Source organism: Excalfactoria chinensis, chromosome 8, assembly GCF_039878825.1.
Source record: "Excalfactoria chinensis isolate bCotChi1 chromosome 8, bCotChi1.hap2, whole genome shotgun sequence".
Taxonomy (NCBI): Eukaryota; Metazoa; Chordata; class Aves; order Galliformes; family Phasianidae; genus Excalfactoria; species Excalfactoria chinensis.
In genome coordinates, this window is record NC_092832.1 from 14241226 (window position 1) to 14269011 (window position 27786).

At 41.4% G+C, this 27786-nt stretch overlaps 1 protein-coding gene across 2 annotated transcripts in view; it reads left to right on the forward strand.

The window, feature by feature from the left end:
* Positions 1 to 27786, forward strand: part of RGL1 (ral guanine nucleotide dissociation stimulator like 1) — a 63283-nt gene that overhangs the window by 12289 nt on the left and 23208 nt on the right. Inside the window, exons 2-5 of one of the 2 annotated variants that reach the window (XM_072343127.1) lie at positions 10104 to 10155; positions 10268 to 10312; positions 19633 to 19710; positions 27212 to 27396. In XM_072343127.1, the coding sequence (XP_072199228.1) occupies positions 10154 to 10155; positions 10268 to 10312; positions 19633 to 19710; positions 27212 to 27396 (310 nt within the window). In that variant the 5' untranslated portion in view covers positions 10104 to 10153. Of the gene's footprint in view, positions 1 to 10103; positions 10313 to 19632; positions 19711 to 27211; positions 27397 to 27786 lie in introns of both variants that reach the window. The other variant, XM_072343126.1, reaches the window with a different exon arrangement.

Here is a 27786-nt window from a genome sequence, read left to right on the forward strand (position 1 = left end):
GTTTCAGTACCCTCTATTTATACATTGCAAATTGTTTGCTTTTTGCTGCTGCTTCCAAGTGTTGTGCTGAAAGATTGAGTGTTCTGCCTACTCTAAGCCTGCAGATCTTTCCTCTGATCCATGTGCCAGTGTGACCTTTGAGGGTAGTACTTTCAACAGACCTTTTATGCTGGGCACTTACATTTCTCTGCGTTTGGTTGCCTGAGCCATCTCTTGCTCATGGGATGTATTAGGATGTTAGGGTAGAATGGTTGGGTCAAGGTTGGACTCTATGATCTTTAAGGTCTATTCCAACTTGAGTGATTCTATGATTCCATGTAGATACCCTTTGACTGCTTTGTCGACCAAAGGTGTGAAGGTTTTTAGCAGCTGAGTTGGTAGCAATCACCAACCTTGAGCTCTGTCAAGCTGCTGGGTTGCAGCCTGGTAGAGTTTTCACTTGTTCATGCTCGCCACAGTTTTTCTTACCCCTTGTCATAAGGGATGGTAGTTAATGCCCCGCATCTTGATGTTGCTTGTGTTGAAGTTGCTGATTTGATTCAAGCCAAGTGCACAATGTCCTCCTTTTTTTTTTTTTTTTTTTTTTTTTTTATATAGTACACATGGGTTGGATTTATTAGATGAAGATGGTAACATTTCAAAGCTTCATCAGTGTTGGGTGCAAATGGCAAGTCAGTACACCCTTCAGGATTAGATACTGACTTCAGTGCAGAAGAGATTAGTTAAGTAAATGCTCCTGAGGTGTGTTTGGAAGACAGTATAAAACACTGCAGGCAAATACAAAATGTTTATGAAGATATGCCCACATATCCTTCTGTTTTAGTGCTTGGCTTGTATTATTCTGTGGCCCTACCTGCAGTGCACTTTGCATTTTTAGAGCAGAAACCCTTGAGGGCAGGGATGGTGCCTTACATTTTGACATAGCAGCCATTGTGCTGCTGTTGGAAATGTCTCTTAAGTAACAATAATCTATTTCATTTGGAAGTCAGATCTTACACTTCGCATTCTTCCCAATGAGTGCCATGGATTGATTCTGGCTGTGCAGTTGGTTTGCTGGCTCCCTGCAGCATGTGAAATGGGAATGAACTCTTGTACACTTACTTGAACCACGAGGCTTGCATTCTTCTCTGTACAAAAGCAGTCTTCTTGTTCAGAAAACTTCAGATGACTGTGGAGTTAGAAGAGGACAGAGAAGAAAAGAAATATGCTATTAACTCCTGATGCATAATTAAACAACAACAAAAGAAAAGACAGACGATAACGTGGAGGACTTCTGTTTCATCTTACACCCTGACATTTTTTTCCTTGCTCTTTCCCCTCTACTTGTAAGCTATGCTTCTTGTGCATTCCGATTCAGTACTTCCAAATAATTACGTGTGTTTTGATTTGTATTCGGTGCCTAAGGATTTAAGTTCAACTGCAACAGGACTCCAAATCTGAAATACAGATGTCTGCAGTGGGTTGAGCGCCAGCTCACGCAGCTGGTGCTGCTTTCTGCAGTGTCAGAAGAGATGGGTTAAAGGCCGGGTGCTGTACTTAGTTACAAGAATTCAGTCATTTTTCTAGATATATAATGTGCTTCTTTATCATATACTTTGGCAGATTATTAAGTAAAAAATTCCTATTTGTCATGAAGAGACCTATGTCATTAGCACAAGAATGTTGCCATCACAGATACTGTACGTATACATGTGAGCATTCATGCAAGTAGGCTCACACTACGTGTGTATGTGTACAAGAGAAGAATCTTAATAGACTCCATAATCAATCCCCTGTGATGTCTAAATAATCTAATAAAAATGCAGTTTGGCCTAGAACTATTGATGGAACTCATATTTTTGGACTCTCTTATTGCTTGAATAAATGTTCAAGATAGTAACTTTTAATATTAAGTAACATTATCTTGCTGCTTTTTCTGGTCAGGCCCCACCCTGGAGACATCTCTTAGTTTCAAAACAAAGAGTAGTAAAAAGCACAGCCATTGAAATGAAGTTTATGATTCAATTTAGATATTTACTCATGCTGCGGTCTTGAAAATGCTTCGCTGCTAACCTATTTCTGCTTTAATATATTAAAGAAGTTTGGCAGTAGAGATTACTCACAGAAATCATTATGAAACATGTCAAAACATTTCCTTGTTTTCCTTCTTTTTGTTTCCACAAAATTCATTCTTTTTTTTTTTTTTTTTTTTTTTTCCATAATCTTCTGCTAAATATTTTTTCTTCTGCCATAATGCACACCTACAGTGTTATTTTCCAGCTATTCATGCTGTTAAAGTCTATCCCTCTTGCCTTGTTGTTTACACTGAGTGCAGTTGCAGTTTACATTGATTTCCTGAGTCAGTATGATTTTAATTTCCGGGTACTGCTGGGACAAGCTTTATAGTGTAAAAGGGAAGGCAACGATTCAATCAGGATAAATAAAACCATTTTTAGGTTATGTAATGTGTATTCATGTTATAATTATGCAACCCAGTTCTTACTTCTGCCATCCTTAAACTCATCTTGAGTTCAGCAGTTCTGCCTGCTGTCTCACACAGGATGCTCTTTGTTTCTACTGACTGAGCAGAAAGTGATGATGAGCTCCACAATTAAATTAAATTACATTCCTGGAAGGGAAAAGAGTAGTGCAGCTTTTCACAGGATAAGCATCGCAGTTTATGACTACCAACAATACAAACACTGGGAAGAAATGATCCCTGCGCTTCTGAATGGTCAAAATACATTGTTTTTTTTTTCAAGCTGATCTGTAATTGCCATCAAACAACGTAACTCTTGCTACTGGAAACATCTGACCATGTTAGTGGCAACATTAAGCATTCCTTCTCCCCTGCTATACTTGGTATTTATTGAAATATTGCAGCTTGAAAGAACTGTGGCACATTACTTCACCAACCAGTGCTTCACAAACTGAGTTCTGTGATGGTTTTTCTTGGGGTAGATGGAGAGTTAAGAACCAGACAGCTTATAAACATGAAGGTAATTAGGTATTTTCAGCTTCTGTGTGGTGGTGATGGAGCTGGGCTAATTCCATAGCAGCACTGAGTGGCACCAACATTCAGTTGTACTGGAAATAATATCATGCTGTCTGGGCCTGTGTTAAAGTATTCAAGCATTGTATAGCAACCAAATAGGGAATTAAGGAGCTGGGCAGTATGCTGCAAAGCACTGGTGTTAAGAGGTGAGGCTTTAGGTGGCAGGTTTACATACAGAGGCCTGAGGACAAAAACCTCAGTCTCAGGACAGGCTGTAAGCTTGGAGGATGATTTCAACAGCTGTATTTTTCTCCATATTTTAATACATCCTGAAGAATGTAGGTGCAGGTGACTTGGGGAGACAGGTCTGTTGCTGTAGGCCTTTCACATCTGCATTGCTTTAAAACACCAGCAAGTAGCAAGTATTTTGTGTAGAGGCCATACTGTTGTGATATGTCACTGCGTTATGTAGTCTGACTTCTAGCTTATGAAGCCTGACGTGTATAAAGTTCTTAATATTTGCATGCAAAAGGAGTCTTGGCAGGGATTAATATGTGCTTTTAAGCCAGTAATTTAACCTAATTAAATTAAAGAAGGTAGGTTGTTACTTGTGCACGTTTGTTTGTATGTATGTAAAGTTTGGAAGCTGACACGGTCTCAGCCATTTATGCATCAGTTTTGCAGTTGGGCTAGGTGATCTTTGAAGGTCTCTTCCAACTGAGCTGTTCCACCCTACTTAAATACATTTCAGAGTTCATTTAGTTCCTCTGTAAGAAATGCCCGCTGGGAAATGAATATCTCTATCACGTGCTACGACAATTATTTGACCCGCATACCAGCGTGTCATGTAGTTTAACAGAAGCTTGACGAGTTTGTTTGGTTTTTTGTTTGTTTTTATTTTTCTCCTTGCTTGCTGTGCCCTTTAAGTTGCTTGGGCCAGTACTCTGTAATCACTTTATCCCAGTGCAAAAGCTCTATAAGTGTCTCTTCTGCTGAATACTTGAGCATCTCAACCTAGTTTTCAGGCCCATGATTGCCTGTTGTTGCATTTCTGCATGTAAGTACAGCACCTTTACCCCTTGGTACTTGCAAAGTGCAGTGTATTGTCATTATGAGCTGCAGTCAAGGCTACTGGAAGCAGTTTTCAAGTCAAAGTCCAGTGCAATATTTGATCTTCCTGCCATCTTTAGTACCACTTTCCTCTGCTCAATAGCACTTTCTTTCTCCTTTACACTGACTAGTATGTAGCTCGGCCTTGGCACCTACCAGCCTCCCAGACAGGCTGCAAGCAGCAAGTGTGGGGAGGGCATGGGAGGACTGAGGCTAAGATGAGGTGCCAGCAGAATGGTAATTGCTGCTCACTGCTTCTGTGCACAGAGGGACTGCTCCAGCTGCCTTTGTCTCTCTCTTACGATTCTTAAAAGCCATTCCTGTTTTTATACCTGCTTTTATTAGTTCTGACAGTTTTATGCAAGGCTGAAGACTCTGTGAAGAGCTCTTTGCTCATGGAGACACTGTGTAACACATCCGAGTCTACACAGGTCAAAATATTTTGCAGAATGGGCTGAGTTTACTGCCAAAAAGGGCAGTGAAACCTATTTCCATGCCCTCGTTCTGGTGCACTGTTCACTTAGCCTTCTGTTGTTTCTAGTATTTATTTACTGCTCAGTTTGGAGATTGGGCATTTTGGTGTTCTTATGCACCGAAGCAAGGAGAATGCCAGGTTTTATAGAACTTATTTTCCTCTAATATGGAAGGGGTATAGAAAGATGCTTAATATCAGTTAGATTCGTTATTGGGCAAGGAAAATATTTCTAATTGTGTCATTTGATGACAGATGTTTCTCAAGCAGTATGAAATGCACATGACTGGGAGTTGTACCTGACTTACCAGTTCCTATTTCTCAGTGTTCTATTTTAAATTAGGCACTTGCTAAACTTCAATTTCTGATCAAAGCCACCACAAGGAATATCTATACATCCCAATGTGTTATGAAAATAACATATCCATGGCATGCTAGTGAAGCACCACATTGTGGCAACTGTGAAATGTGTCAGAAGAAAAAGAAAGAAAGAGAGGAAAGACAGAAGAGAGAAAGAAAGGAAGGAAGAAAGGAAGGAGTTGAATGAATCTGATATTTGAGGTTCAGTTAACTCAGTTAAGACTTGTCTTGGTACTGCTGATAGGCCCAGCAAGTTTGGAGAATCAGCATGAGAAGGTAAGTGTGTAAATTGTGCAGGATGGCTCGAGATTGAGAGTAGGATTAAGCTCTTGGGGCAATTTTGGTCTCTTTAAAAAGCACGTGTGTTGCATAGCAAACCTCTTGGAGGACTTGGTTCTTGTTGAATGCCACAGCTACATTCCTTTGCATGGATGATTCTAAGAAGCATGCCAGATTTGAGAGGGAGAATGTATATGTTCCTTGGGCTGAGATTTTTTGCACTACTGTAAGAGCTGGGCAATGCCATTTTAATGTAGATCTCTTTGAAGATTCAACTGCATTATGCGCTTGCTTAAACTCCTCTATAAGCAGGCATCAATAGGTGATGTATAAATTAGGCTTCTTTCCTTTTGCTTTGATTCATTCGAAGGTAGTTCCACATCATTCAAGATACCCGATTGAGTCCAAGTTTGCATAACTTCAGAAGGTATGAGAGGTGCTGCTCAGTGCCTTGGTATGCTTGTTGTTTCTTGTTTTCCCCTGAGTATCTGCAAGGTGCCTGAGTGAAAGGGTTCTAACTGAGCAACAGCATTTGTGGAAGGCTTTTCTTTTACCTACAGCTTTTGTTGCTGTTTGGTTCTTGTTCTTCTGATGGATACGTGCCAGGCTGTGAGCTCTAAGGATATGAGAAAAAGAGAATGCCTTTTGAACAATGATCATGGAATTAATTAGTCCTGGAAACTGGGTTGCTGCCAAGAAGAGTTATTTATGTGGTAAAAAAAAGGAAAGGAAAAAGGGTGGAGCTTTGGAAATCCAGGAATACCCGGAGCTGTCAGATCACAGGAAAGAGCTCATAAAGTTACATTGGCTTCTGAGTTTGGTGCAGTCAACACACAGTATTCCGATTTTCAGCAGCATCTAAAATGAGGAAATGGGAGTTAGCAAAGTGGAGAAAGCTCTGCAGAGAGCTCCCCGTTCATTTTATTTCCATCTGCACTGCACGATAAAAACAGCTGCTCCTGCAAAGGCAAGCATCCATGCTGCCTGGAGCCTGCAAGCTGCAAGTAAATCTAGCGCTGGCCATCCAAATCCTGCATTCCAGCCACGGTTTCCTAGAGTGGAAATTGTGCTTCAAACTCAGCCTTATCTCACGCGAGCTATTTTCCAGGCTGACAGCTCTGCAGCATGGAGGACAAGGACAGAGAGGAGAGAGTGGTGGATGCGAGGCTCTTACATACTGTCAGCTGCAGAGCTGACTGCAAGAAGCAGCATGTATGTGTGCACCCTAACAGCACTTGAAATGCTGTGTCTTCATCTGGTTTAGTCTGGTTGCTGGTCTCACTGATGTACGCTGCTGTGTGGTGTTAGAGCAAAACAAAACAGTTTTCACTTATTTATTAATAATGATGTGGCCTGTATGGGGGCAGTCAGCGCTGTGTGTGCATGTTTGAGTCAGTTCAGCATGATGGTCAGCTGCTGTGGGTTTTGTCTGTCAGCACACATATGGGGCGGTCTTGCTTCCTTTTAAGGGGAGCAGGCTCAGATATAATAACACTTCAGTTGGAAATGCCATATAAAAATATATCATTTACATCTCTGAAGTTGTCATTAACAGTAATACTTAACTAAAGTGATAAGGAGTTTTATAGAGCATCGTGAAGTCTTCACGCTGCTTATAGTCTCTGCTTTTTTATTAGTAGTATCATTTTCTGCTCTGGAATCCAGTTCTTAAACAATTTCTGTTTTACCTGGTTTCATGCTTGAGGGCAGCAAATCTAGGGTGAAATTGCAAAAAGTGTTTTATCCCTCTTCTCAGAAGGTTGCCTAAGGAGGCTGTGGATGCCCCATCCCTGCAGGCATTCAAGGCCAGGCTGGATGTGGCTCTGAGGCAGCCTGGTCCTGGTGGTTGGTTACCCTGCACATAACAGGGGGTTGAAACTGGATGAGCATTGTGGTCCTTTTCAACCCAGGTCATTCTATGATTCTATATGGTTCTATTATATTAACACAAACAGCAAAAAGGGCCTTTTTTTTCACTCTTGAAAATAATTTTGCACTATTTCTAAATGAATCAGTCTTTACTAAAGTGGTGATGTTTTACATGACTGAGTCCAAGGAATATTTGATTTACTTTTTGTTCATCTCATTTGTATTTTTGAAGTATCTATTTCAGTCTGCTTAACGAGCAGTGATTGCACTGACTTCGTTCCATCGCTGTAACTTTTAGAATTTCAACAGATAATATTTGGATTGGAAAAACCTTCAGATTAATGGTTTTGGGGGTAAAAGAGATTGTTTCCAATGGCAGTTTTGAAATCATGACTACTAGTTCCTCCCAGCAGTGATCACCATGTGTCACTGTCAAAACTTGCCAAGAGTTTTAGGCGTATCTTTTAATAGCGGTAAGTACTGAGCAGGCAGTCAACACAAAAACAAATGTGAAAACTCTCTTGCCTTTGGGCAGCCCGGTTATGTCAGTGAGGAGATGTCCTCTTGATTAAATCCAGACTGAGCAGTTTCCTGTTAGCATGCGAACGCAGCCCGCAGTGTCCTACTCTGAGAGCCCGGCCATGAACTCCTCTGCCAAGTCCTTTCCTCTTCAGCTTACAGGCAGGATTGCTAAAATAATAGAAATACAAACAATCCCTAAAAGGCTCTTAAAATGATTTCTAGCAGTTTAATGTCTTGCAGACAAACATAGCCTTAGATTTTCAAAGTTTTGATTTTTACTGTTGTTCAACATTCTCCTAGGGTTTATGTATTGGGGAAGTTGTAGTTTTGCAATGACAGGAAAATACTGTGCACGCATCAGTCCTGGGATCGCATTCTGCCCTTGTTTGGCACACACATCAGTGAGAGCAAGGAGGCTTTTTTATGTGCTGAGTAAAAGACAGCCTTCCTTCAGCTATCATGCAGTGCGGGAATCTGCTGGGTAGAAAATGAATGGTTAAATGCAGCGATGCACAGACCTTCTGTGTCTGAAAGTGGTTGTATTCTGTAACTAGTAATTTTCTAAAGTAGAGTTTAAGCAGAAGATGAAAGGTCAACAGTATTTGCTTTTTCCAAGTGAGTTTTGCATAGGGTAAATTCGGGTGGGGGTAGCAACAGTAACAGAACTGCAAGTTCTTAGCAGTAGAACTTTGGTGTAGTCTCAGCCCTCCCCTGCAGGGCTGTATTGCTGTATCCGTGGGTTTTGGTGCAGCAGTGCTATGTGTTGCCTCGCCCGTATACAAAACATGTGAATCAGTTCATGACATGAGACCAGGTTAGCAGTCTGAGTGGTCTGTTTGAACAGATGTAAATCTGCAGTGCTTCTGGGAACTGTCTCTATCCTTGAACCACAGCTGTTTTCCCTGCATCGGTCCATGTGTTTCTGCAGCCCTGGGTTAGCAAGGTTGGGCAACTTGTCTGGGTTACATCTTACCCCACCAAGTTCAGGCTGTGTTCTGGCTGGACCCCTTTTGTGCTCCAGTTCATCACACAGCTGTGTGAAAAACAGCTTAGGAGCAGGGCAGCATGCAGGCAGAAAAGGGTCTCTGGTCTTGCAGCAGCTTAAACTCAATGTGAAATGGTGCCATTTTCCTGCTGAGTTGGGGGCTCTCTGCCTGTGGTCTGAGCCATTGGTCTTTGCAGTCCGTTGAGAGGTCCCCGTGCCTTGATCCTGTACTATGCTACAGGTCATTCCAGTGCTTCTTACAGACACAGAAGCACTTGGCTACCAAAAGCATCGCTGGAACTGTTTCTTGCTATGAAATCCAAATGTTGGAAGTACTGCTAGAAACGAACAATTAGCCATGCTAGTGAGGATGCTGGAGTTACTAGTCCTGTTTTTTCATTCTCCTCTCAACTCTGATTTATCAGGATGGATTTTAATGTTCTACCAAGCATCTGCTGGGCCTTGTACCCTGGGAAATGGGATGTCCTCATCCTAAAGCAGCTGAGCTGTGCACTCAGTAAGGACATCTATATTGCCCAAGAGAGGAAGGGATATCTGTTATAAATAATTGAAAAGCAATGGAAGGTAGTGCTATAAATACGAAATGGATGGGATGTCTGTTCCTGATTACATCATGAATAGCTTATTTTTTTCTTCTTCTTATTTTACTAGTATGCAAAGCCAAGGTCTGTAATGCCTGTGAAGTCACTACCATGGCATCTTCAAGTCCTTGAGTCTGGGTGCTGTGCTAATATTTGGAATAGAACTAGCCTCGTTGTTTCAAACTTATACCTTACTGGACAACTTTCTGTATTTCTGTATGTCAGAATGTCTGTGTGTCTGAACTTCATATGCAGTCCAGGATGTAATTCTTCAGGGGGTGCTTGAGATGTGTTGTCAAGCAGCCATGGAGAAACACAAAATATGCCTTAATTTGTTACTCAGAGGAGTCTCTCAGTCTGGTGTTGCTTGTCCTGCGTGCTGGTGAATTCAACATTCAAAGCCCAGAAGGGCTGCTAAATTGCAAAATATTACTGTAAGGCTTCTCTGGGAAATGTGACCTAATGAAACACCATTATTGTCTGTATCAGGATGCAGTAGGGTTGTTACCCAGAAAGGGAAGGCTGTGGTTCAGAAGAGCATCATCACAGCAGTCCCAGCTGAAAGTTTGCTGTGAGTGCATATGTGAGGAGGAAATCAGCAGTGCAATACTGCTGCTCTGCAAATGCCTTTTTTTCTGAGACTGCAGAAGTGGTGATGCAAAGCTGAAGCTAGGCTGCTGTGTGAGTGTGAAATATTGTATGGAACATGTCAGGGAAATAAAGATAAACTTACTGAATAGCCTTCATTCTTGATAGAGCTCTTGGTGTTTGGAGAGCCAAAATGGACAACTTAGTTTAGTAACCGAGGATGAACTCCCGAGTAACTGCTCCTCTGAAAAGATGAGACTTAATCTGTTGCAGTGTGACAGCTGTGTGAAGGATCTGACTTTTGCCTGATTTTTGTGTTTTGTTTTTGTTTTCACTTTGTAGGTTGAAGGGGACCAGTTACCTCCAGGACATACTGTCAGCCAGTATGAAACATGTAAGATCAGGACAATTAAAGCTGGAACTTTGGAGAAACTTGTGGAGAACCTTCTGACAGCTTTTGGGGATAATGATTTTACCTACATCAGTATCTTTCTCTCAACATACAGGGGCTTTGCTTCTACTAAGGAAGTACTAGAGCTTCTCCTTGACAGGTAAGAGCTGGTGGATGATGAGAGCTGAGCTGTCATTTACATGACAGAGAGATGCTATCAGGAATTGTTTCCATTACTGTCAGTGGACAGACTTAATAACCCAATGGACAGGTGTCAAGAGTACAGCAGAATTCAAAATGTATAAACACATGCTGCTCACATTCACATTCTCATTACAGCATGGTTACCATGTAGGGAAAATACTTTGTGTCTGGCAGCAAAGGAATCAGAATGGGTCTAGCACAGGGACATTAATCTACCATGTCCCTCTCCAATAATAATAATAGTAATAATAGAACAAGAGGGCTGCAAAGTCACACCTAGCCTAGATTCCTGTATTTCACTTGGTATTGAATTTTCAGACCTAAGCCTCCTGTTGGGGGAGATTGATTTGAAGCAGAGATTATGCAAACACAGTCAAAACCGTGTCTACTTCTACTCACATCAACACACTGTGGTAATTTTTTTTGCAGACAGCACAAGAACCCCTAGATATACAAATAACCCCTAGATACACAAGTAGGCAAGGTCAGAGGTGGAAGTATCTTATTTATTTCATGTTCAGAAGGAAGTGATGTACAAAAGCAGCTATTCAGGCGTGTAGCAATTAGAGGGCTAGTGCAAGAACTCCTAGGTTTCAATTTTGGCTCTCCCACTAGGTAGATAAGGAGCAAGGTGCAGATAAGTTATCTGTGCTATTCTTTTATATCTTAAAAGGAGTATGATACTACCTGCTTTGCAGGAATGTTATGTACTTAATTAATAATGGTGTTGAAATGCCTAGCTGCCAAGTAGCTCAAGAGTAGTAACTTCACAGCCAGTAAGAATTCAGATCTGGAAAGAGAAGCCATAAGGGGGAGCCGACTGAGTAGTTAGATTTCCTACAGTGACCTTTATCTCTCAGTCCATGCACATTCTGCCATCATTAGAATATAAGCAAAAAAAAAAAAAAAAAAAAAAAAAAAAAAAAAAAAAAAGAAGAGCAATGGTGCATATACGTAGGAATATAAAAATGCAGAGGGATTCCTTCTCAAAAATAAGTAATTCTTCCTTTACTTGCAGGTTGTTTTATTCTGCATTTTGGATGTAAATACCTTTTGTAGGATACCTTGTGACAGACACCAAATTTGTCTGGATTCTATTCAATTTAAAACAGAGCTGTTTGGAAAAACAGCAGTGTGGTGTGAGAATCTCTTGCTTTCTAAGCACATGAGTTGCCCAGGAGACACTCTCATTTCCAGATATTAATGCTTCCTATATAATTTAATTGAATTATTTTTGTAAAGATAGACTTTAGCGGAAGAAACTTTTTATTAAAAAAGAGTTGGGTGAGATAATACCCTTTGCAGTGATGCATTACCCAAAATGGCTATTTAAATTCGTTCTCCTAACAATGCAGTCCTTGTTGATTTGTGATGGAGCCAGACTACTCTTTTGGGATTTTCTATTGATTGACATGCACCTAGGGAAGTTGTCCTTCTGTAATCAATGAGAACTTGAAGATGGCCTATATAATGTGAATTAGTCATAGAATCATAGAATCAGCAAGGCTGGAAAAGACCTAAAACACCATCCAGTCCAAAAGTTCTCCTATTATCAATAGCTCCCACTAAACCATGTCCCTCAACACAGCATCCAATTGTTACTTGAACAACACCAGGGTCAGTGACTCTACCCTGGGCAGTCCATTCCAGTGTCTGACCACCCTTTCATTCCAGAGTGGCTCCAAACCTGATGATACACACTTAACCTTTAATTTAAAGGTGCTCGTATAAAATGCAGGTAACTCATTTTGTCTTAGAAGTTTAAATGCCTGGAAAACATCTTTGTGTGTTTGCTATCCAGTTTAACAGAGTTTAGACTATTCATAGTTTCCATTCCTATGTTTCTATTGTTAGTGAGGTGTTTTGGTAATAGAAACAAATGTCCTACCTGAGACCATGACCTTATTTTAGGACTCACTGTACAAACATAACTAAAAGTGTTTGCAGCAGCTCCCACCCTAAAGCCCTTCTTCTGTCAAGAGATCCTAGAGACAGAATGAGAGGAGCAGGCTGCTAGCAGATATCTAGGAGTGCACTGAGGTACAGACAGAAAAAGGATTCTGGAGTTAGATTTCTGTTTTTGTGTCCACATCTGGTTGTTATTTGCTGTGCTCAGGAGATAGAAGACTATTATGCAAAGAGCAATTTAGATGTTGTGCTTATTTAATTTGCATCAATTGGACCAGATTCCATGTATCTGACAAGCAAGCCTAGAATCTACTACCAAGACTTGTTAAGGTGGATGACCAGGAAAGTGATGGTTTTGGAGCGATGTCCTTGTTCCTGAGAGGGCTGGTTTGTTGGGCACTCCACACAGGGCCCCCTTTGGGGCAGGAGAGGGCTCCTGAAGTGCGTGGCTTTGCTTTGCATAGCAATGCAGTACCAGTATAAATAAATGACATCCCTGGAATTGAGGACTGAAGAATGATAAACTTGGGGTTTGTGCTAGAGGGGTAATCCACTGAAACAACAGGCCATCTTTACAGTCAATTAGCCTGGTTATGGTTTTGATTGTTTTGTGGTGTTTCAGCACTAGCCATTAAAATGTTCAAACTCTGCAGGGCTGCGCTGCTGTAAGGATGATGAAAAAGTCTTCTGGGAATCTTGCTTTTGCACTGACGTTAGCAGAGTCCTCTAGATAAATGGTTCTGCTTTCTTTCTGTATTCTCCCCTAGCAAAAAGGATCACAGCAAGCTAAAAACACCAAGGTCATAAATTCAGATACTCAAAAAATCAGGAATTTGAACAAGAAGAGAAGTCAAGATCATGATCAAGTTCATACATCATGTGCTTTAGTTTCTACTCCTATATAGGTTTTTTAACATAGGCATTAATGATAGGGTTTTTAAAACAGCCTGAAGAAAGTAATTACTCATTCTCTGGGAATCACTGGTCATGAGACACCTGTGCTCTTCAGGCTCCTATGGAAATGCAGCACCGGTTGCTGTAAACTGTATTGTATTGTTGGTGCAATTTAGCTCAGTTAACTCTGCAATTAAGTTCTAAATATTTTCATATCTGGGAATTACATCCATACCGTTACAGTAAGATCACAGCATAAAAGTAGTGGCAAGTCTAACTTAAGAGTCTTTCTTGTATTCTCTCAGGTATGTATCAGGGGAGCAAGTGAAAATCTATGCTGATTAGAAAAGAAATTGAGCAGACAGGACTAACTTCTTAGCTTTGAAATCTGCGCATGGCTGTTTTGTAATGAGTTTCATTTGAGTCTTCAAGTAGATAAGCAGGAAAGTAGGAGTCTTCTAAATAGAAGCCCTTGATGTTCACAGTTTTGTTGGCTGTTGATTGAAAAGGAAAGATCTTGGCCCAATCTTGTCTGCTGCTGTGTGTCCTCATGGGCTGTGTCTGAAGAGTTTGTGTCTCACTGGACATTTTGGTAACATGTTGGTGTTGCAGCAGCTCTTCCTTAAGGAAGGGAGAATGGAAAGTTCAGATATTGCAGGTCTGATTCAAACAGCTAGGCCACGTGATATTTATAGCAATGTCTTAGGTAAGTTTGGACACTCAGGTGAGTGCCCTCCTCCTCCAATGCAACTTAAAAGAGGTGAAAGTGTCAGAAGATGGTAAGAAAACACAGGGGACAGAGCAGAACTTACTTTCCTGAGCCAAGTTCTGGTCTCCAGCTTACAAACCTCTTGGAGCAAGCAGTAGTGTAGTCTACAGAGGAAGGGCACGTAGGCTGCTTGACTTTGTCAATGTTATCCCCAGCTTGTTATAACAAATGGTAGAATCCTCAGGAAATCCTAGGAGGTCACCACTTCCTTCCCCTCTCACAAATCTCAGTAGTGTTTGTGAGTCAATGGATGTTTCTCCTGGCTTTTCAAATATTGTGGTTAATCTAGAAGTGTATGGATTGGGACAAAATATAGATTAAATTTAAGCTATAGGGGTTAGAATGATTTACATCATGTGGAATATGAGCTTGTGAAGAAAAGCAGATGTTATAAGGAAAAATACATAGAAACAGGTAGTAATTGAATTTAACTAACTCAGTTTTCATCTTTACTGCAGAATCTGTTGCTAAGAGTCTGTGCTTTTCAGATTTCAGAGCACTGTTTCTCCTTCTCGGTGATAGATTAAGACTGTAGAGCAAGGGAGCAACTATGGGTGGCAATGCTGAATCTCTACTGGTAGGTGTAAGGAAGAACAGTGACGTGGCCAGATCCAAAAAGGCCCTTCCATCTTTCTGCAGGTCTGCAGCTCCACAACACAGGGTTAGAGGAACTGCACCTGCATCTCCTGCTCATAGGATACCCTATATGTGGGAACACATATTGGCAAACTTGCCCAGAAATGTATGTCAGCCCTATGAGTGTGTGAGGCTCTGCAGCCATTGGGACCTGAAGGGGGCCTTCATTTCCTGCCTGGCCATGGAGGAGTTGGTAGTTTTTTCCCTGTGGAGTGGTGGGATGTGCTAAAGGGGCATCCACATGGCTTACGCTGCCGTTGCTCCTCTTCACATGACATAGGAGTGCAGGAGGAAGTCCTCCCAAAGCCACACACACATGGCTTCAGTTATTTCACAGCAGGAATCTCATGGTTGCACAGCACTTGTACTTGTGGTGTCTCGAACACCCACATTCTGTGCTGGTATTGTCATCACAGAAATGCACAAACAGGGCAAAAAGAAACATGCCTAAAAGCAACACATCCCTTTCAGTGAGTATCAAACAGGACATGTGAAAAAGGTTTAAATCTGCTAATGTAAAATTCAGAGTATTTTTAAGACAGATGCAGTTTCCTCTGTGTCACACAGGAAGTACTTGCTGCATTTTTACAGCTGCACTGCTTGTAATGGGCTACCAGTTGTGCTCTTTGATAATTCCTGCCTTTATCATAGTCAGTGATGTGCTATTTGCCCTCTGAGTAAACCAACACTTCTTGCAGACTTTATTTCTCTGCACCACGACTTCGAATTAAATTTTTGCTTTCTATTAAATCTGAAACTGGAGCCCTATTCATTATTTTGGCTGTATTTCGTCTATAAAAATTTGCTTTTAACATAGAGAAGAAGTCAAACTAAACAAAATATTGAGTGCAGGCCAGTATGTTAAGAAGTGAGACAGATGCCTTGTACTTGCAAAGCTGGTTAAGAGTAATTGGATGTCCACATCCCTTTAGTATGCATGGAAGTTTGGAATCTGAATGCACTAGACAGCTTTGAAAACCTGCCAAGTCTTTAGCACTGTGCATCCTAATATTGCCTCTTTGTTTGGTAGAAGTGGTTTAAAAATAATTTAAAAAAAAAAAAAAAAAAAAAAGTTTCCTGCCAGCATTTGGATGTGGAAATGCTGGATGGAAGACTGTGGAAAGAAGGAAGAGGGCAGAGCCAGGAGCAGATGAGCTCCTCCTGCCCCCAGGCACAGCACTATGGCAGGGTGCCCCTCGCTGAGCCTTCAGCATCCCCTGCTGCTGTGTATGCTGTGGCAGTAAGCACTCCCAAACGTGATGGAAGCCAAATATATTTAGCTGTCCAGAGGAGAGCAGGCATAAGCTGAGTTCCTCTCTGGTGTGTTTTACTTTGGCATGGTAATTGTGTTCCTTGCAGCGGTGCTTAAAAGCGGGGCCGTGCTGTGCTTGCGCAGTAGCATATAAAGTAGCAACCAGTCCCTAACAGAAGAAGTATACAGAGCAGGGTATTGGTACTGTTTAATGGGAGAGCTCAAACTGGGTAAGCCCAGCAGAGTGATGATGGCAAGTAACAAGTTAGTTTTACATTTCCAGTTCATTTCTTCTTCTGGAGGCTGGCTTGATAAGAGGGCAATGGAGAGGAAAATGAAGATAGAGAGGAGAGACAGGGCGGGTGAGCTCAAGAAGAGTCTGGCTGGATAGAACAGAATAAGGAAGCAAGTATAAACAGGGCTTTGCACAAACTGGAAAGAGTCCTGAGGCCATTCTGAACAAGCAAGGCAAAAATTTATCAGTCAGGACTGCGTGAAGAAGAGAAATCTCCCAAAGAATCTGCTTTTGCCATTTTTGTTCTCTGGAATCTGAGTGCTTTCCTTCCAGGTTTTGTACCCTGGTTACAGTTTGGGTGAGCCCACCATTGTGTGCTGCTTTCTGTGGGGAGTTTGTGCCACTTCTGCGTGCTTATCCCAAGGAGGGATGTCCTGAGCAGCAAGTCTTTCCATCCCTTCCCCCAGTACCACAGCCTCCATCTGCTTCTAGATCTTCCTCCCTCACCAGGCACATTCAGCTCACCTCCATGGTTTTAGGAGACACACAGGAGTTGATCCTTTGGTAACAGAGCTGGACATTTTAGGACAGTAGCTTTATATGACATCAAGTTCACTATTACTGCTGCAGCATTTATCTTTCCTATGTAGTTTCCCTGTATACCACTAGGCTAAAGAATTGAATTTGTTTCCATTATTCTGTGTGTATAATTCCAAGCACCTCACAATTCTTGCTGAATATCCGTGCTTCCAGTTATTTTCTGCTTGATTTGATGCTTCCAAACATTATTTAGGGCTTTGGCATTTCTGCAGAGAACCACCTTTCCTTATTATTTCCTAATCATTCAAAGAGGATTTTCCTTCCTCTTCTTCCCTTCTGAACAGAGATGCAGGGATGCATTTTCTACTCTGTTTTTCAGTATTTAAATATTCAGCAGTACAGGTTACGTTCCAGTCTTATATTTGCTTAGTCAGTTCTTTTGAGCTCAGTCTATAACTTTCCAAACACCAAGCAAGACTGAAAAGTTCTGTGAGCTACAGGATCCTTTTGTTTCTCATGTCTCTTTTTGTATGCAAAGCATTCATACAAGGCTGGGTAGTGAATGGCTCTTTGTCCAGGACTGGTGAGAACAGAGCGGTGGAAGTGTGCAGTAACACTCTGCTTTACATCAGATGTATCATTAACTCCTCCTAACCCATATTTAATGGCCTGTTGTTCATGCAGAGCTCCTTTTTGTTGAGAGACAGGCAGAGATTTACATTTGACAATATGACAAAATGTTATGTATGGGCCAGGTTTTGTACTGAAAATTGCCTACTTTCTAATACCGGGTTATAGATTTATATTATAAAAATCAGCATGGATACCTCTAGTGGGATTTACGTGCAAGTGCCTAATGTTCTCCAAATATGTATTTTATTTTTCACACATTGCTAGGACAGTGATACCGTGAGTCATCTCAATACAATTTGCTTGGAGATCTAATGGGAAGTTTTGAAAAATTAATATACAAATGTGATTATTATTCAAGAGTTGCTACTTTCTTTGCTCAGTAGGAGAAAAATGTCTTTTGTACAGATTAGGATGTATTTTAGTCACTTTATCTTGCAGATGGTGATGGAGATTTATCAACAGGCCAAGAGCATTATGATACACATTGTGTCAGCAGCACAGGGAGTTGAAACTAGATGACCACCACTGTGGTCCCTTTCAACCCAGGTCATTCTATGATTCTATTATTCTATGATATATTCTCTCAATGTCTGCTTCCTCTCAGAAACCCTCTCCTGTACAGCTGTAGCTGTTCCTGTATTGGAACCCAGTGTTCCGATATTTGGAAGTGCAAATATTGAAACCAGTAGAGTTCAACCTATTTTGATTGGATGTAATTTCAGCTTAGTGAAGTGATGGGCTTTGTGGAGGTGTTGTGGCAGTGCTGTTTGGAAGGCATTCTGATTTATTTCATCCTTGCAGGAAGGCAATGAGAAGTACCTCAAGTGACCCTGGAGAGACTAAGGTGCCATACAGGGTGATCAAAAGTTGATTCTTACCCCAGAATCTGTTTAGCTAAGCAAGTTTTTCTTTAGATGCTTGCACCAGCTCTGTGAAATCACAGTGGAGAAATGGGTTATCCTGTATGAACCTCCAGGTCGAGAACCTTTTCAATTTTTAGAAGTCCTTACAGAATGCTTTCATATGACTGCAGTCTTGTAGGACGAGCAGGATTGTTCAGGTGTTGTTCATTCAGGTGTCATTCAGGTATAACTGAGAAGAATTTGAGCCCCTCCAAATGTAAGTTTGCAAGTGTTTACGCATGTGTTGTACCTTTATTTCTTGGGCAGACAAAATGCTGAGATTTCTGAAGTCTTCACCACTGGTCTCGTGTTGAATGAGGGACAGCATGTTGGTCAGAGTAAGATACTAGGATTGAGCAGTCATATTTTGCTCTCAGCTTTGCCACAGACATGTGGAAACAACTTGAGCAAATCTTTTTTGTTGTGTCTACATGCAGCTGGAGATGCAGGACCCAGTTTTAAATGAGCCATTGTTGCAGATAACACAAGTGGTCCTACTGCGGTACTCTCAAGGTTAAGGAAGCCTGTGACCCCCTTACAGCTGCAGCCACACTGCTGCTATTCTAGGGGTTTACCTTCACTGGTTTGGGTTTACTTTGTAATGCACTGGAGTGAGCGATGCATTAAAACCACTGATCTTTCTGTGCCTCAGCTTCCCATCCGTACTGAGCAGTCCAACGTTAAACCCTTGTCATCATATTGTTGAGACTTATTGTAATGTACTGTGAACTTTTTTAGACCGAGAGCCATGATAGGACAGGATATCAACATGAGGGTGGTGGACAGTGGTACAAAACCACACTATTTACAACCTGCCGATGAGAAGGAGTTTGAATTAAACTGTGCTGGTTCACTTTCTGTACAGATCTGCAGTTCTTGCATACGAAACCATAGACTGATACTTTAGAAGAGCACAAAGCTACCACCTCATATTTCTAACCTTTGAAGGTTATGGATGAATTTGTTGCAGTTCTGCCACAACCCTTCCCTACACAAACTGACAACCCATGCTATTTTCTTTGTCTGATGTTACTAGAATGTTACAAACAGTTAAAGATGCACAATTGGTCAGAAACAGAATGTTTAAAATCAGCTTGCCTTAATCTGAACTGGGAGAAATTGTCTGCCTTCATTAAAACTAGCTGTAAGGAGCCATGAAGTTCTTTGTAGAGCTGTGTATCTGAAGCAATAGGTGCTCCCACTGAATATGAAGTGCATTATCCTACCTGCAAGGCACATGCATTACATATATAGGTACAAGACTTTACTTTGTGCTGATGGAGTTGTGCCTCTGGTTTCCTTTTTGCCCAGTGGCATTTTCACAGTACTGCACACCATTCTTGCTCACGACAACTGCATCAGGAGTTTTGACACCAATGGGCAATTGCCACCTAGACAAAACTGTGTGGAAATCACACTTGGTAGGAATAATGTGTAAGAACTGCTTTATTTGGGCTCGTGTTTTCATTTGGTAGACGCTCTTCTAAACAGCCATTTCCTTTTTCAGGTATGGAAACCTGGAGACCTCAAGCTGTGAAGAAGTTGGGAGCCAGAATTCCTCTGAATCCAAAACAGTACTCAGGAAGTAAGTGTGGTTTTGCACTGTTCAGCAATCAGGATTCGTACTGGAGGAGGATGTGGGCAGCATAGCTATTGTTTACTTTGAAAATTCCCTGCACTTCTTTCTTGCTTAAACAAGCTTGTGTAAAAGCCAAATATCAACCGCCTCAAGACATATCCAATGATATAACCTGGAGATCTCTCAGTTAGCAAAATTGTACTGGAATTAAACAAGAAGTGAAGACGTCTAGGCCAATATTTTATTGATTAAACAAACAAGGAATGTTTCTCCTGCCTTATCTATAGCAGTAAGCAGTTATTGCATATGTCTGATTTTATTGTGCATTACAACAGCATCTGCAGACTGTAGGTGAGGGTGTTTCAGGCAATGTGCATGCATGTGCATGCATGCATCTTCTCCATTAGTGCCCCTATGCTATGATTTACAATGTTGCTTTTTGAGTTAAGCTTAAATTCTGATGTCATCTCATGTCACAAGAGAAATAGCTAAGCTGACTTGAAAAGCAGTTTAAATGGAAAAAAGTGGTTATCTTATGAAACTGCATTTTATCCATGGGCACATGATGTAAAATGTTTCTTAGGTTATCACAGTTTGTACTTTGACATCTGTACACTGTGTGTTTTGCATGCACTATGGCAGTAAAAAGTAGCTGAGTTGTTATATTTGATTACAGTATGTGGGGAATCTTCGTTGTTGTCAGCATCACTCTATGATTCTATTCCATCTATCAGTTAAAAAAAGAAATCTAAATATTTCTTCATTGCACTGACTTGGCAGGGAGGAGCTGAAGAAGAAACCCTACAGCATCAGTTTGTTTGTTTTGAGGTAGAAGAGAATGTTGAGGTTTTCTAGCACATGAAATAACACTGCAGGAATTTCATTCCTAGGACTGATGCAGATCGTTGATTCAAATCACATCCTATTTTAAACGATTGGGCCTACCCTTCACACTGCTTCTCTCACTGCATTTCTGATGACATATGTATTGGGACAGAAGATTTTTGAGTCTGTTTTAAATTGGTTCAAATGTCCCCAGTGCAGATATTTTCCATTAACATGCCTTCCATCTCCCTGTCCCTCATTGTCTGGATGGAACTGTTGGACAACGGGGTTGCTTTGCCTTCTGTCATCCATACAGAAACTGTTTTGTTTAAACACCATAGATAAACTGGTGAAAGCTCCTTGTATAGGAGTGTTTCTCTGAAAACATAAGTAATTATGCTTGCTTGCAGGTGGAAGAAATGTAGAGCTTAATCAACGTCTGTAAGTGATACAGGACTCTCAAAAACAGCTTTAGTTAGAACAAAATGTTACTTCTTGTCTATTGTTTTATTGCTTAGAGAGAACAGTCTGGTTTGGACTCCTCTTTCCCCATAAGACTTGGTCAGAGAGCTCAAATCTCTGATTCTTTCCTGGTTGCCAGAAGAAACCATCAAAGAACAGGTGATAGTTAAAACTTGGTCACAAGCATTGATGAGACAGAATGATGTTGAAGGTAAAGAAAAGCAGAGGGCAGCCAGCAGTGCCCTTCTTGTCAAACAGATTAAGGACTTTTTGTTTAGATTTAAAGCAGGATTGTTTTTCTGCTGACACACATTGTTGATCATCATGCTGCTTACTGCTGCATCCATGTTGTCTTGTCTCTTGGCAGTAATCATCACATAACATCTTTGCGTATTTAGTGAATGATAAGTGGATGGGGTCTGTCTTCCCATTCTTATGGTAGCACAACGTTTAATGTGTTGATCTGACTCAGTTTCATTCATCAGCATGGCTGATTTTGATTCTTTGGCCCTCATCTTTTACATCTGAACTCGATACCTGTTACTCAGCTACTTATTTATAGAAGGTTCAACAGTGAAGTTACCAAGCAAGTAATTCGTGTGTCACGGGCACATGTTTTAACAGATCCTGCATAGACACGAGTTCACTTCCCTGCCTTAAAAATTTCCATTGCCTTTCAGTTGCTGTGGCTACTTGTCTCTTAGCTATGATTAATGCTATCTGGAAAAGAGTCTGCCTTTGTAGTCCTGTTGTGAAACGTGTCATTCTGGTAGTTCAGGTTTTCTCTTGTCTGGGGATAATTCCAATATAATTGCATTTACCCTCTTGTCTCAATAGAACAGAAACATGATATAGGTGTGCTCTCAGTGTTACATGTGCTGGAGCAGTGTTATTCCTTGCCATTAACTATGTATTTTTCGGAGGTGAAACATCTCTTGGGAAGTCCTGGAGTCTGTGTGCAAGGCTCTTCTACATTCATCAGACTCCTGGTGTGACAGTTCTGATGTTTTATAGTTCCGTTTGGTGCATTAGAAATGTAAAGCATTTCCGCTTGTTTGCCACAAGAAATGCTGCAGAAGTGAAAAACAACTTCAGGAGGAGAATTAATTGCTCCTGAGATATCTCGTGGAGCTTATAAAAAGTAAAGTAGGGGTTTTCTGCATAAACCTTAGGTATATTGCTCAGGGATACGATTTAGCAGAGGGTTGTTAGGGTTGGGGTACTATGGTTAGACTGCAGTTGGACTTGATGATCTTAGAGGTCTTTTCCAACCTGGGTAATTCTATGATTCTATGTATGGGAGGATTTTGTGTACTGTAAGCCCACTGGTTAGTACTTTGTGTTGAAACTTCCCTGTTCTTTTTGTGCTTGTGGTATAGAGCTGTGACATGTTTTCAGAAGGAAAAGGCCTGAAATTTCCTATCCTATTTTAGTGTTCTACCTGGTGTTAATGTAGCTATGGACCTGTATGTCCTATATGAGGGCCTGAGTATACTTGTGGCACAGCATCGTCTGGGAGCCCTGTGGGAGCTATAAACCTCACCTGGTGTTCCCGAATGCTGGGTCTGAACCAGCAGCTACTACTCACATTCACTGCACTGACATATAGTTGTTACTGACCCCAAATCACTTCAGCTATGCTCACAAAATGCCTTCTTGGGGATCCTTTCTGCCCAGGGGATTTTCTCCTGTTCACTTAAGCATCATTCCTAGTATTTTTGAGATGTGGGAGTGGTCAAATTCTCTTCTTTTTATTCAATATCAATTTGACAATTATGTTTAATATAAAATGTCAGATTTTTTAATCAGTATTTGCCATTTTCTTTAGATCCCTGTTCAGTAACATAAAGTTTAAATGAAGTGCTGTAATATTGTAACTTAAAAACAAAGAAACAAACAAAAAGACCCAGCATAGCTTGGGCCTTAAAATGACGATTAAACTCTGAACAATCGAATGTTTTGTGACCTTAATAACATTGCCTTATCCCTCTTTATGTTCAATAGCTTGCTTTCCACAGTTCTCACTGCTTTCAGACAGTCAGAATGTTTATGATAGCAATGTGAAAGCCAGAAACAGAAGAATAAAGATTGGAAAAGGCCAAATGTCTGAGTTAGATGGACTTTGGCCCATGTTTCTAGAAACACGATGCCATGCCTGTCTTAATTGTCTGATAAGGGAGCTGTAAGGGATAACTCATCTGACCCTCTGTCTCCTGTTATAAGGAATTCTTTTTGCTTTTCTTCCTAGCATCATGTAAACAAAACTGCCCAGGATATTGCTTAATTCTACATCTTCTTGTGTCAAGATGTTGCCTTCTCATCTCCGAAGCTCACTGTACTCTGTGTGCTTTTTAGCTCAGGACAAGTATATCAGGACATAAATAATGGATACAGTGCACCAAGACAATTCAGAATAAAACCATCCTCATGTTAAATATAAATGAAAATGATCAGTATGATAAAATGATGGGAATTTTTAATGAGATAGGCGTGTGTAAGGTATTTCAAGCTCCTTGACCTGCTGTGGGAAAGGGATCATCTGGCCAAGCAACTAATGCCACTTGAGGACTTCAGGTGACTGAACCGTTGTGTGTTGCAGATGAGATAGATAGAAACAGTGCTTTTAGTGATACGAGCTGAAAGCTGTAATCTCTATTCCCGGACTCAGATTCCTTCTCGGTTAACTTTTAACTGACTCAACTAATGTTGAGTTTCTATGCAGGAGAGATGTGGATTTGTTGGAGTGTACCAAGAGGAGGGACACAGAAATGATCCAAAGGATGGAACACCTCCCTATGAGAAAAGGCTGAGAGCTGGGGCTGTTCAGCATGGAAAGGAAAAGGCTTTGAGGAGGCTTGAGAGTTGCTCTTGCAGAAGTTCTGTGTAACCAAATGAATCACTCATGTCTGTGTGATAGGAGGGCTCATTTTCCACCTTGTCTATGTTCTGCTAGCTCAGTTTAGCAGTGATGTTAGACTCAGAACTACTGGGGTCTTGCCCTGTTTCCTGGCAGCTAGTGAGTGGATGAGTAGTTCTGTGTTTCCATCTGTAAGGCAGCAAAACCAAACATGCATCTTCTGATATCTAGGTTTTAAAGTCTGAAATGTTTTCAGCAAAGCTGGTGTGGAAACTGGAAGATTTTCTGAAGGGTGTGAAACCTGAAAGCATTGTTGAGCAGAGCCCAGAGTCTGTGGTAGGAAGGAGAGGATTTAAACATTAAGAAGTTTTTCTTACAAGCTGCAAATGTAGGGAAGTAATAATTTATAGCTTGTAATCAGCCCATGAAAAATGCAGTCTGTGATGTTTCTTTCCTGTCTGAGATCTTGGAAGGCTCCCATTGCTCTGTCTCTGGGTCTGTTGAGTGCAGGGAGTTTCTTCTCAAGGGCAGCAAATGTAAAGCTCCTGCAAGCTGCGGGCAGTTCTCCAGCCCATTTTCAGAAAGCTTTCCTCCCTGACGCACCAATTAGGAAGTCAAGCGATGGGAGGTCAGCAGTCTAGAGTGTACCTTTTTTCTCTTTCCTATTTCCCTTCTTGACTGAAATTATTTCGCTGGCAAAGAAATCAGTGTCTGTAATAGCTGTGAACTCTTCACCCTGTTCTGGGAGACTGGGTCTGTGTTCAACTCTCTTTATTCTTCAGCTTATGAAAGTGGCCATCAGTCAAGCCTCTGGAAACTGAGCTCAGGACGTGAACAATATTAGTACAAGAAAGTGTCCTGGGGAGAGGTTCCTGCTTTGAAAGCATTGCAGAAATGGTAAATGCTCACAAAAAAAGAAGTACCTATTCAACCTATCCTGCAGCGGTGGAATCAGTAGGAATGACAGTGAGTTTGTGGTGTGGGGAAAGGAGGCACAGAGCAGGAGAGAACACACAGGGTATGAAACAAGGTACAGTGTTTCCTTGCCCGTGGTGGAAAAAAGGATAAAAATCCTGCAGCCATGGGGCAGTGGTGTTTGTGTATTCAGGGTATGTGCTGGACTAAAGGGGAAGTTATTAGTTTATTCTGAGCGCCACCATGCAGCTGAATTAACCAGGTGTTGCTGGTTAACAACAGATGCTGGTAGCATCTGTGTGCAGCTCTGCAAGGAAAGCTGTCTTGGTTGGCTTCTAGCTTTCCCATTGTACAGTGGTATAAATGTGTAATCTCTGTTCATATTGAACAAATAGTGAGACAGGTCCTCCTTGCTTGTACCTCTCTGTTTTCCAGCTGATAATGTGACAAACATGGAACCACTACTTCTGCATACCATGTTTTTGAGTACTCTCAGGACCTTGAAGGCCAGGTGCCTGCTTGCCATGAGGGGAGCAGAGATGCTTGTTGAGCTGCCACATCGGTGTCTCAGATTGGATGCCCATGGTTAGAAGTTGCTCCTGAAAGCATAGCCCTTCTCTTCATGTAGGGGATACTGTAATTGCATGAAGGCATGGTGAAATGAGGTTAGTGTATACCACTTGATCAGAAGTTTCTGTAGATGTGAATAATGTTTTCGTTGTGGGGCTAAGTTCTCACCTCTAACTACACAGCAGATCCTAAGGAGCTGTGGAGCCAAGAAAGACCCGCCTGCCATCCTGGACTGCTTCACTTAGTTCATCTCAGCTGTTTACTGAAGGCAGTGTGAAGAGCTGCTTCCCTAAAATACTGCATTTCTTCTCTCCCAGACATCTCCCCTGAATTTCCATGACAGCAGGAAGTGCAGCTCACCCTTCTTCCCTGCTGCAGCCTTAATGACTGATGGCTGGAAGAGGCTTGAAATAGAGGATTAGTCTTAGTGTCCCAGAGAAAATATCCCAGACTTCCTTTTCTGAGGAATTTTGATGTCAATGGTGCATTTCCTTATGGAACAGAGCATTCTGCTTTCACATTATGTCCTGTTTTCAGTGCCACCCTACGTGTCCATGAGACAGGTCCTTGTTGGTGTGTCTTGCTCATGTAATCATGGATAGGAAGCTCTCAGAGTCTTTCATTTCTTAAAAATTGCTGTAATTTTCAAACATCCTTTCTTTGCATGAGAGAGAGCTATCTTCTTGCATGGTATAATCTGATGGTTACTCCTTCTCTTTGAACTAAGGGTAAAACCCAGATTCTGCTAATGTTTCTGCTACACATTTCATCCAGAGATTAGCAGACCCAATCCACCTTCTGGGCTCAACCATCTCAGCTCTTCCAGCCTGCTGCGGAGGGCTGGCAGCTCAGTGCTGTCCATGCTGCACAAGTCGTTGTCAGTCTTTTATCTGCATATGACAGTCTCACTAATGACCTGCACTCATGGGGTTTCAGGCTTACAACTGCTTTTTCCAGTGCACACAGGCTTGTTGAATGGGCAGCCTCTCTCCTAAGGAAGCAGGCACCTCTGAGTAATACAGTGTGCAGGACTCCGCTTGGGATTGCATTCCCAGACTGGGCAGTGTGATTGATGAGAGGAAAGACACCAGAGGAAGTGTTTGATTTAGCACTTCCACTGGGAAGCTGCTATCCGGAAGGAGCCACAAATACCTTCTTCCTCCATTGTATTTTTCCACAAGGTCCCAGGGAGCAATAACTGAGCAAACATTGCAGCCATGCTGTGCTGCAGCATTTTCCACTGGTACAGGAGTGAATTAAGGAATTATATGCTGCTTCTGTTTGTGTGCATTATGTGTGGTAGACATTCAAACATGGCCACGGTACAGCTAAGTGAAGAAACTTCAACTGCTTAAACAAAGGCTAACTCCAAGGTAGCTGGCAAGTCTTGCCTTTCTAGCTTAACAAAGTACAATACAGGGAAGCAGGACCATAATGAATCCCAGAGATAGGAAATGATTTGGCTTTATTTGAGGTTGCTGATCTTATAGGCTTGCAAAATTGTTATCTTTTTATTTAAATTATTTTCTTAATTGCTCTATGTATTACTATTTGATATCCCAAATTTAATAAAAAGGCCTCAGTATACCTTAAACAGATTTTGATTCATCATTGCTATGCATTTTGGGGCTGTAGTTGGATCTACTTGTAGCAGAGCAAATCAGGAGCAACTTCACTCAAGTCCCTGCAAAATCTGAGCAATATCTTAGTAAGATTCCATGCATAGGAAAGAACAAATGAAATTCTGTGCTCAAAAAACACCCTTGTACTACTGCCTTCATGAGGGATATGAAAGTCGTGGTGTTTTCATTTTTATACAGTTAAGTGCAATTGGCAGAAGCCGTATAAACGATGTGCTCTCTGTGTATTTGCTTTCAGTGCAATAGCATCAATCTTACGAGCGTGGCTTGATCAGTGCTCTGAGGATTTCAGAGAGCCGCCCAGCTACCCATGCTTGCTGAAGTTGCTGGAATACCTGCAGAGGAGCATGCCTGGCTCTGACCCAGAGAGGAGGGCACAGAACCTTCTGGAGCAGTTTCAGAAGCAAGAAATAGAAAACGATCGTAAGCTACCTTCCCTTCTTTCTTTCTTTCTTTTCACATGCTGAACAGTACCCTGGGATTTATGTAGACTACATCTTAATAACTGGTAGTGCTAATGGGTAATATTGTGAGGCTCACCAATGACTTTGTTCTTCTTTAATTTCTGAATGAGACATCAGGTTCTGTGTGAATAGTACAGTACAGCGTGGGTGTCTTCTGTTCATTCTGGGGAGGACTGGGAGTCCCAGCATTTCTGATGTTCAGCCAAAGTCTCAAGACTGCAGCAGCAGCTGAGTGGTTAACCATCAGCAGATTCCACCTTGTCACAGAGTTGAAGTAAGCAGCTGTTATTCAGCTGGTCCTCTTACTTCAACCCTCACAGCAAAAAAAAAAAAAACAAAAAACAAAACC